Source organism: Haplochromis burtoni, unplaced genomic scaffold, assembly GCF_018398535.1.
Source record: "Haplochromis burtoni strain Fernald_Lab_line unplaced genomic scaffold, NCSU_Asbu1 Contig_514, whole genome shotgun sequence".
Lineage (NCBI taxonomy): Eukaryota > Metazoa > Chordata > Actinopteri > Cichliformes > Cichlidae > Haplochromis > Haplochromis burtoni.
Genome location: NW_024582875.1, coordinates 199,397 through 210,467, shown reverse-complemented (window position 1 = coordinate 210,467; position 11,071 = coordinate 199,397). Strand labels below are relative to the sequence as shown.

At 41.2% G+C, this 11,071-nt stretch overlaps 1 protein-coding gene across 1 annotated transcript; it reads right to left on the bottom strand.

The window, feature by feature from the left end:
- Positions 1 to 19: 19 nt before the first annotated feature.
- polr3h (polymerase (RNA) III (DNA directed) polypeptide H) lies at positions 20 to 6,686 on the bottom strand. Its single transcript, XM_005947016.3, has 6 exons — positions 6,408 to 6,686; positions 5,553 to 5,649; positions 5,287 to 5,373; positions 4,281 to 4,344; positions 3,916 to 4,150; positions 20 to 977 (listed from the first exon to the last, which is right to left on the bottom strand). Exons 1-6 carry the CDS (start codon positions 6,516 to 6,518, stop codon positions 927 to 929), a joined length of 645 nt encoding a protein of 214 aa, XP_005947078.1. The 5' UTR covers positions 6,519 to 6,686; the 3' UTR covers positions 20 to 926.
- Positions 6,687 to 11,071: the final 4,385 nt, after the last annotated feature.

Genomic DNA, 11,071 nt, shown 5'->3' with positions numbered 1-11,071 from the left:
CTGGTTTCACCGTGTATGTCGTTTATGCGCTGCTACTGACGGCTTTGCATTTATAGATTTATACTGATGACTGCTGACAGAGTCAGGATGCAAAAATGAGCTCGTGTTCACATTATTTAGTACCCTACATAACGCTACTTATTCAAATGCTGACTTAGTTCATATGTAACATTTCTGCTGCTCCCTTTCCAGCGCAGACTGTCCTTGTTTCACAACCTCAACCATGCAGTTGTCACATGAAACAGTCCACTGATTGCACAATAAACACATCTGTGTGTGTGTAGACTGACATTAAGTGTGCAGAGGGCAGATCTGACTGTGTCCTTCACTGCCCATTACACTGAAGGATTTAAAGGCTGCTCACTAATCCTTTCTGATATACTTTCTATAATCACACAGAATGAAAAATCCACAGAGCAGCTAGCTCTCATTTCGACTTTTATTGTGGGGGGGAAAAACAGGAAGGGGTGGGGGGTTAGCACACACTGAGGATGTGTGCAGCAGATCCTGGAGGTGGAGGTATGTCAAATAAAAATAACATCTTTTACAACATGCAGTGCTGGTGACATATTCTTTTTGATTTTGCCACTGGATGCAGTTTATATATACAGTAGGGTCACACTTATTTCTCCCCCCTGCCTGAAAGATTTCAACTTAATTACATTAAATGGTAAATAATATTCTTGCATAAAGTCAGTGCTTCCATACAAACTGTCTCGTCCCTTTTAAATTACCCCACGTTGTGCATGTGACACAGAAAGGACTGCTGCTCAAAAGGCACCAAGGAAGAACTGGTTCTCCATCACACGGATGCCACATGGGTGGAAACAGGCACCAAAACAGTGGGGCTCAGCGACCTTTGCCGAGGGTCCCTCGTGCCTCAGATCGGCTATGATGTTTGAACAGCTAGCGTTAAAGACTCAGTGCTAGCTGTTCCACCATGACAGCAGCCCGAGCCCTGGCTCACAGATGGTGCCCTGAAACAAAAAGTGGAAAAGGTCAGGGTGGGTGTGATCCTTGACTTTTAGAAGAGTTCAAGCCACTGCACATCCACAAGGCTGTGTAGGTCTCTTGTTTCAGGAAAACGTATACATACCGGTCACATCATACTTCAATTCTTGGTGTAGTAAACACAAAGAAAATCAATGCTGGCTACTTTCACATAAAGCTGAAGAGCTGAAAAGAGCAACTTGTCACTATGGAAGAACTCAGATTTTACAGATGCCACTCACATTATCTATTCTGCTTACAGGTCTTGTTCATTATGAATTTTCCATCAATTTTCTCCAGTTTTAAGCATCAATTAAGCTTCTAAATGATCTCCGGGTCTGAACACAACACAGAAACAGCAGAAAAAAAAGCTTCCAAAAAGCTAAAAGCTCCACTGCCACAAGTTTGACATTATTTTGCAATCCAGCATTTAAAAAGTTATCTATAAATAAGCAAGTACCTAATTTTGTATGCATGAGTAAAGAGAGACAAAACTATTTGGGGCTTGATAAATTTTTTTAACATGCACACACATAACATTTTAATAGTGACCCATTTTTAGACATGAATGTAATGATATTTGTCTCGCATCGGTGCTGCACCTTCCTCTTACTTCTTTGTACACTAATGTAAATGTCCTGTATCAGTCAGGTTAGGTAAAGATAGCAAAGTTTATGGTCTTCTACTGCACTGCAAACAGGAGTCAGGAGTTCATAGGAAATATCTACTTTAATCAAGTGTTTTATCTTGCTATCTCTAGATGTCCGAGCTCCCAGCATCATTTTCATGAGACCGAACAGCACGACCATAAGAAACGAGGTCTAGCTCCAAAGGTGCTCCCCCCAGAAAAGCTAGAGAACAAAACTGCTATTGCCTTCTTGTTTTTTTTTCTTAGCTTGTGACACTGACACAACACATCCCACTGCCTAACACAGAGGGATGCAAAAGTCTTGATCACTTTAGTCACACAGTGGTAATTACTTCTTTCACTAGAGCGATGAAAAGGATGGTTTAAAAAAAAAAACTTTTCTTGAGTCCATTTAGAGACAGCTTGGTAAGAAAAACCTGGTTGACTCCTTCAGCCATACAGATGAAGGCAACGCCTTAATTACCACACGGTTACTGTTAGCGCCATAATTTGTTGGGCACTTTTTTGTCGTTTTTGCCTCTCAACATCACTGCAGTGGATTTTATATCGATCAGTCATAATGCGAGCTTTAATTCAAGGGGTTAAAGGAAAGCATTGCATTAAGTGTTACCAGTGTTGGGAAGGTTACTATTAAAATGTATTCCAAAATGAGTAACAGTAGGGTGGACATTAGGTAAGGCTGCAAATTTTGCAGCGATCTCCTATAGAAAACTATTCCGCGCATATATAAAACAGGTCCACGGCTCCGAACCGTAGTAAAGGGACCTCTGGCTAATGTGTTGGGCTTCACGTCATAATGCAGGCTGCATGTAGAGGTGACCTGGGCCGCGAGATTGAGACACAGGCATTGGAGCCTCTTAATGCATGTTTTTTGGGGTTTCCACCAGCGTGGAATTACCAAAAATAGAGAGTGCACAGCCTAACATATGAAACAGGAAAAGACCGCTGTGTAATCCATCGCTTTCAACAAAGTAACATTATTCTGAATACCACCTCTTAAAATGGTAACTGTAACAAAATACAGTTACTCATATTTTGTATTTTCAATACGTAACGCCGGTACATGTATCCCAATACTCCAGACATTTTTATACAAAGTCCGTCATGTACAAAGGCTCAGAATTAACTGATCAACTGGTTAATTGTCATTTAAAAATAGAGATAGTTTTTAATAACTGGATGGAAACACTTTGTAGTCAGTGACTGTGAACTCTTGAAAGGCCCGTGGTCATTGCCAAATGCTCCGTCTCCTCCTTTGAGATGCTCTACCTCATTCAGTAGCTGCTTGTTTGTGTTGTATTTGTGGGTGTCGGGTGACTGACTCAGCCACCGAAGAACCTCCCGTTTCTTGAGTTAAATTTACAGTTTCATTCGGGTCATTATCCAGTTTTGCGGCATTTGTCTGAATCTCAACAGCGAGTTCAGCGCTCTACACTTCACAATTTATCCTGCTGCTTCAAAAATGGGTAACGTCATCAATAAACACCAGTAAACCAGTTACACAGGTATGTCTATATGTATATATGCAATAACATTTCCACTGCAACACTTCCATGTTTGACAGGCAATGCGGTATTATGTGGCTTATCACTCCTTCATACTTTCCTCCATCTGTCAGTCAAGTTCGTCTTGATTTCTCCTTGTTGCTCTTTTAGATGTTTTCAGGTGAGATCTAATCTTGCCTTCTTATCCTTGAGTGTAACCAGCAGTTTGCACTTTGCTATAAACTCTCTGTATTTCCATTAATGAAAGTGTCTCTAGCTTGTGCACTTTGGCACACCTCAAAAGTGTTTCCGACTTGGTTAGATGTTGTGAAGTTGTTTTTCTTAATTCCATCGTCACACACTTTAGTTGTCTTCTGTGGTCTTTTCAGGCCTTTTGAGGTCAGTTCTTCACCAGCTTGTTGATTTGCCTCCTACTGAGGTTTCTGCTGTGCTTCTCTGACATGTTTTTATTTGGGATTTTCAGCTTAATGACTGCTTCTTTCACTGCCGCTGACATCTCTTTTGGCCTCATATACAAATTACAGTGAAAAGCAACAAAAATGTGAGGCCACAAAACCAGTTTTCCAATTCCCGTCAGAAAATCTTGGCTGTGTATAAATTTCTTAAACAGCCAATACAATTTTTTTTGTGAAACGCTTTGAATTAAAAGCTGAAAGTCTGCAATTTCACTGCACTGCAGTCACATCTGACTTTTGATTTAAAACCGATTGCGGTAGTAAAACACAGCTTTATGATGTTTAATGAAGACGATAAGAAAGTGTATTTTCTTACAATCAGCGTATATGGTGCCTCTTTCTTCTCCCCGCCGTCTTCTTTCGGTGGTGCCGTTGACTGTCCCGGTTGTGCCGCCGTATCAGAGGCGGCAGTGGCCGGGCCTGTTGGTGACGTATCCACAAAGACTTCATCTGTCACCCTGAAACGGATCTCCTCTCCTTGGTCCATGTAGAGGTCATGGGCACCCTCATCGGTCTCATACTCCCAAAGCCAAACTTGCTCGGCTTCATCACTGAAGTGGCAACTAAGGAAGGCTTCACTTAAGCTAAGAAAATAACCTAAACATCATTTTGATTATAATAACAGGGATTTGGAAACAAAACTGCACTTTATGTAATTCACAGAAACATATGTCAGGATACAATTTTGCAGGCTGCTGAAGTGACTCTGGTGGGATGAGAATGTCATCAAAGAAGCCCATGGTCACTGTGAAGCAGAGAAGTGCTTTAGAAAGGTACTTTTATATTGCCCGCTGCAGATGAAAGTAGGGACACAGGAAGTTTCTTAAGCAGACTTTAAAGAAAAGCTTCACGATCATCTTTAAATACCTTGTAGAAAATATTTTAATGAAAAATCATATATAATGATGATTTTTTTATATACAGTATTTACAAAGACTGCGCAATGAGAAGACTGCACATAAGATGCGACCGACCCGCTTGCATATGAACTTCTTTCTAAAGGCACAAAAACAGGGAGGAGAATATTTAAATCAAGCGTCCAAACTGATTTACTAAAATTCACAACGCACGGTGCTAATTGTTCCAAAATTTAAAGCCCAAAAACAAATCCCGTGATCGTGGTGGTAACACTCCAGTAACTGCCACTGAAAGCTGTTTGGTATGTAGACTTGAAACAGGGTCTTGTGTGGTAAGTTTGACATCACGGTAGATGAGCTCATCCATGATTTTGAATGATGTGGTGGGACTGATTTTGTATTCTCCTGTTTCTATGATTTTTTTGATTCAGTGTTTGACATTTTGTAGGCTCCTGCTGTGCCTTCCATACTGTCTTAACCATAATGGAAAGTTATTTGGAGGGTACCAATAAAGCATACATGAGGGTGGCACCTTCTGGCACTGGAGACACTGACAAGTTATTTATATTTTTTAAGCAAAAGTTTCCAAAATGTTGATTTGTAGACAGTCTCTGCATTACTGCACAGTTAATAGCTTAAATACTGGTTAAAAAAAACTTCTAAAGATGTCACCCTGAACTCTGGGAGATTTTGATGGTTGGTTTCGAGGCTAATATCAGTCAGCAAGGAGAATGCTTGTTTGTTGCCGCCCTAACCTTCCTCTGAGGGTGTGGAGAATAAACGTGCAGACACATGTGTTAAAATGGTGCTGTGCAGATGTCAAAAATTACCGTAAACTCCCTCCTGACTGCAGTACTTGATCTTGCCGATGAGGATCTCATCAAGGAAGGGGTGAAAAACAACATACCTGAAATGAACTGACACAAAGACCAGAGAAGGTAAGGGGGAGTTACCACTCACCACCATCTACCTTGTTTGTGCACTAACAGTAGAAAAAGGTGAGTTTTGCTTTGATGTCTGAGGTATTACAAGCAGTATATGACTTTAACTCAACTACAGCAAGGCTGTCTCAGCTATTTGATGATGATCGTCATACCTTTGGTGTGAGAGGCTCCATCTCCTGGGAATATATAGGAGTCCTCGAGTTTTGTGATGTCGTACAAGCAGATGCAGAGTCCCACGTTATAGACCACCTAATGTAAGCACAGCACTACACAATTTAACACACAAACTTCTGCTAAAAGGACAATATATGTTCAGTATTTTAGCTACCAGTCTTATCCTAAAAATGTTTGTAAATGGAATTCCCTATTAAAATTGTTGCATCTCAAGTCTAGGTGGCAATGCCATGTCTTCTCTTACTGAAGATGCCTGAATACATTGCATCTCTTCTCAAAACACTACTCATGAGGTGAACTATCAAGAACTTCAGTGTTTAAAGGCTTGTACCGTTGAAGGAGACTAGTAATGGGTATCTAAAGGCTTTTTTGATCAGGCTCTGACCGCGGGAGTAGTTCAGATAACCTGGATGGGTCTCAGCAAGGTTTAGGGTCACCAGATGCCATGGAAACATTAGCCTTTCTTGAACTCTATTAGAGGGATGATCAGTTTCCACAACATACGCCCTCATTTTATGTTTTAGTGATAACGATGAAAATGGTGAGTGCTTTCCAAGATCTCACACAGGTGTCCAAGTTATCTAAGCCCTTTGTTTAGTGACCTACACTAGTTTTATCTGCTAAAGGGCAAAGTGAAACCAAATCGTACTGAATGACAGAGCCACTGAATCCACTCAGTGCAGAGGTCGGGTTTTTCCTTGCATTTGCCACCCACGCGTATAGCTTAAAAATAAGAGGATGAATTTATAAAGGACCCTGGATGAACTGTTAGTACAGCTTGTGTTTTGTGTGGCGAAAATTGATCCTAAGTCTGCTAGAATTGTCTCCATCACCTTGTTGGCCAGTTTCTTGTTCAGTTCCTCCGCAACAGCCTCGTTGAGTTGCCGGTGAAAATTCCAGGGCGGAATTCGCACGGTGTCGACCATTTCCACCAGCACGAACATGATGACCGGACACTGGTCACCTACCCACTAATTAACATACGTTGAAATAATAATAAAAGCAATAAAAACATTAATTAATGATTAGAAAGTAGTATCCACGTTTCTTGTTTGTTTGTTTTTGCGACAGCTGATTTACGGCATGTCGCAATTCTAAACGACTACGGCAGGTTTTTGGTGCCACCTAGTGGATGTAACACTGCAATTGCTAACAAATACCGCAAACCATGGACTCGTTAGTGTAACATACCACGGCCTGCCACGACATGCCAGAAAGGGCCAAAAGCTTGGAGGTTCTGGTACTTCATACCCCCGGCTGTGTAGTCCAGAAGGGTCAAGTCAAGTCAGAAAACCTGGTCTGTTGAGGGCAATTACCAAAGTCACCTTGAATTTGGTTGCTACTTTATTACCGAGATTACGGTAAGGGTGCTGCGTAGCTGAATAAGAAGTCTGCGCTGCAATTTTGAAATTGTTAATTTGTTTGCAAAAGTTACATTCTTCTACTTAACCCAATACAGGTTTTATAATAAATTATTATACATACATCATAAATCATAACCAAAAATGTGATGAGTCATAAATCATGTAATAATTAAATCCTTAAGAGCTGACGACAAATCTGTAAAGAAATTCCATTTTGACTTTCGTTCTATCGACAATTATTATTGATTGATTGATTTTCATTACAACAAAGATTTAATAGGTTTCTGTAAATTATTGTTATTAATAATAACAATAATAATTCATGTTTAAGTTTAACTCATGTCAGTCCATGGTAACTGTCTTATCATACTAGTGTACATTTAAAAAAAATATTAGTGTTACATCTTGATGCATGCTCAATCATCCAGGAAAGTAAATCTCCAAAAGTTGATTCTGTTCATCTGGACATAGCGTTTTGTGGGAGAAACGTTTCATCACTCATCCAAGTGACTTCTTCAGTCTCAGCTGACTGCAGGTTTCCCCAAATCTTATAAACAGTACATTACATAATGACTGAAACCAGCCCACTGAAGGGACAATGGGCTCGGAGGTCAGTTCCTTATTCTGAATTATGCAAATTCTCATGACCATTGATCAACAACCACTGATCAATGGCCGTGAGTACCATTCACAGACAGTTGGGGAATGGCTACAATCACAGCATTGTAAGATGGCGAAAGATGTACCCTTAGGCCCCCTCCTCGATTCAGAGATGGTCTTTCTCTTTTCACGTAAATGGCCTCCTTGACTCCGCGCTCAAACCAGCGTTCCATCCTGGACATGGAGGAACGCTGGCTTGAGCGCGGAGTCAAGGAGGCCATGGCTGTTGATCAATGGTCCTAACCCTAACCTTAAGAGAGCTGTGCATAAACAAATACTCCCAAACTTCAATAAACTGAGGCAACATTGTAAAGAAGAGTCGGTCGAAATTCCTCCTCCACAGTTTGCAAAACTCTGAACATATTTTAATGACAGCTGATGTTTACTCTCCACTTAAGTTAACACAGCAAAACACACTTTTCAGCTTTTTGTGTATTTTTAAACTGAGTTGGGGGTTTTTTGTTTCTTTTTTGACACATGGAATGTAAATGTGCATTTCTTTAATGCATGAAGCCTCAGGGTTTGTGTTTGTGTGAACAGTGCGATTTATAGTCGCCTGCACCAACATCGTGCCAAATGCATTTGCCTTCTGCCTGTTAGATTTTAACTCACAAAAATGTACTTGTGGGAAACTGGCACAAGTACAGGGGAGAAATTAGAGCACTGTGTGTGCTGCCCACATCCTTGCACCCAGCAACTGAATCAGGAGGAGCCACAGTCAGCTGATCTGGAGTCTGCTCTCTCCGTAGCAGAGGGCCCAAAAAATGCACCAAGGAACAGATGCTCTTTAAAGAGATCATAAATGCCGTAATTACAAGCGCCTCAAGAAAGGCAAAGGTGTCGCCATCCGAAGAGTCAGCGTCTCTGTGGGCGCAAGTTAAAGAAAAACCACTAAATATCAAACAAAAGAGGATCAAAAGTCTTGAAAAAGTCATTTTTAAAGTCATTTCAAAGGTGCTGGATATTCCATAAAGACTGCACTGGCTGTAGCTCAGCCGCACCAGGAAGTGGTCATTTCTATATTCAAAGATCGCCTCTTCCGAAAGAAGCGAAAACGAACAAGGTTATTCTCATGGTGTGGTGTGGAAAAACAGAGGACGATGGAGGCCAACTACCAGAAACTAAAAAGATCTCCAAAAGACTTTTACAAGAGTTTGAAGATAATATATTTCCAATCACCATCTGGTGTTAGTGGCAGATCTTATGATGCTGACAAAAAAGAGCATGCGAGCGCACTTATTCATGCTGTACATGCTGCAAAAACTTCCCACTAAAAACCTTTGGTTAAGCAATGGATCCAAAGAGATGCAAAGGAAGAGGTGGTGGAGGAGGAGGTGGTCTAGGACACCGGGAGGAGGTGGGGGAACATAATTGGCCATCGGGCTCTTGTAAATGTCCCTGGTCAGCGTGGAGGGAATGTCACTATGTGCGCAGCCATCAGAACAACGAGGAATACTCCACTACCATGCAATTCTAGGAACCTATAACACTATGCTTCTCCTTGCTTTTCTTGATGGTCTAAAACAACATATGTTCCAGCTGGACTACAGGGAACCAGCACAGCCAGAGCAGCCTCACTAAGTTGTTGTTTGGGATAATGTCAGCTTCCATCGTGCTGCTCTGGTTCATTACTGGTTTACCAAAAATACTAATGTCTTTCTGCCTGCATACTCTCCCTTTGTAAACCCAATAGAGGAGTTATTTTCGGCATGGTGGTGCAAAGTGTACGACAGAGAACCTTATGTCCGTGTTCACCTCCTACGGGCCATGGAAGAAGCCTGCCTAGATATATCAGTAGATGCATGCCAGGGGTGGATCAGGCATGCATGAGGATTTTACCCCCACTGCCTGGCCAGGGCCAATATAGCCTGTGATGTGGATGAGACGTTATGGATTTGTGTTTACTGTTTGATTGATCCTTTTGATTTGTGATCCTCTGGAGCTTCTTCTGAACTGAGAGAGCAGTGAATCCAGCTGATGGTGAGCGTGTTGAGTATTTACCTAAACAGCCCACTACTCCCCAAAATCCACACTCTGTGTTTCCCTTCCTCTTGATAGACTCTTCTACCACACTAAGCATCCAGCTTGTACTGTCTCCAACCTCGACATCCCAGCTGTGAGTCCCTGAGTTAAAGCCCTCAGAGCTCATGACAGAATAGAACCAATCAAACCTCTCTGGATTATCAGGAAGCCGCTGCCTCGCTCCTTCTCTCACTGTTCAGATCTTCAGACAGGATAAGGTCTGGATGAGCAGTGTTTGGGTCCAGAATGAGAGGAGTGTAGGAGACCATGTTCTTCATGTTGTTCCAGATGTTGAAGGTCAAGTTGCCCAGGTGTTTGGCTCAGTCTATCAGAGCTCCTGAAGGCAGCTGTGGATCATCCAGCAGGAGGCAGCGCTGGACTTTTTCAAACGAGAACAGCTTGTACAACTGAGGGATCGTATAAGAACCGGAAAGGGCATGTTTAGAGGTGTGGGCCTGCTCCTGAAATTAAGATATTTTATCTCCAAAAATGTGTGAGTGCAGGTGTTTATTGCAGGTCAAAAAACATTTTCTGAAGCTCAGAAAATAAATTGTGACTCAGTGTTGTGAGCTTTTGTTTCAGGCTTTGTTCTGGTTATTTGTCAGTTTCCCCAACAATGGGGGTGTTGTCCAGTCACACAAAAACAGGTGGTGTTTAGATGGATTCACTTTGTTACAGACCTATAAAAGTGAAATGGATTGTAAACATGTGTTTTTGGCTCCTCTCACTGAACAACCAGCAGTTACTGCAGGGGTGGGCAACTCCAGGCCTCAAGGACATCACCCAGAGATGGCCCTAGACGTCTCAGGACACATACACAGTGTGTGTGTGTGTGTGTGTGTGTGTGTGTGTGTGTGTGTGTGTGTGTGTGTGTGTGTGTGTGTGTGTGTGTATAAAAAGATTCCTCTATATATATATTTTATATATATAAAAAATATATATATCCTAGAAAAAACATACAATATCAATCAATACACTGGGATCATTAAGTCTGAGAGCTGCATTGGATTAAAATGGTTTTTCCACCACTTTTTTCATCTGCAGGTCACATGTCACTGTTGAGAAACCCAAGCGATTAGTTACATTTTCCATATAAAAATATAAGACCTTCCCTTTGATTACATTTTCTCTATGTAGAATATTGAAGGGATGGTGGGAGTTGTTAAACATAAATGCGATAAGATCTCATTGAAAATGGAACAAATATGTTGTTGAAAAAACTCACCACTTGGTGGCACCAAACTACACACAAAGTCAAATAACTGAACAATTAATTATTGAATTTACAACCTTTGCTGAGCCTCCCTAGAAAAATATTCTCATTGAGTTTTATTAAACCACTGCGGTGTTGCTTTATTCATGGATACATGTCAAAGATGTTTTAATTTTATTATACTAAAAGTCATGTCATTATGAACATGTAATAAAACCTCGAACACTTGCTTGGACAC

Excerpts from the sequence above, each read along its gene's own strand:
- polr3h (XM_005947016.3), bottom strand. The coding sequence starts at position 6,518 with ATGTTCGTGCTGGTGGAAATGGTCGACACCGTGCGAATTCCGCCCTGG. Across the intron at positions 5,650-6,407 it reads ACAAGAAACTGGCCAACAAG|GTGGTCTATAACGTGGGACT; the intron begins GTGATGGAGACA and ends TGCTTACATTAG. Across the intron at positions 5,374-5,552 it reads TGGAGCCTCTCACACCAAAG|TTCATTTCAGGTATGTTGTT; the intron begins GTATGACGATCA and ends TCTTTGTGTCAG.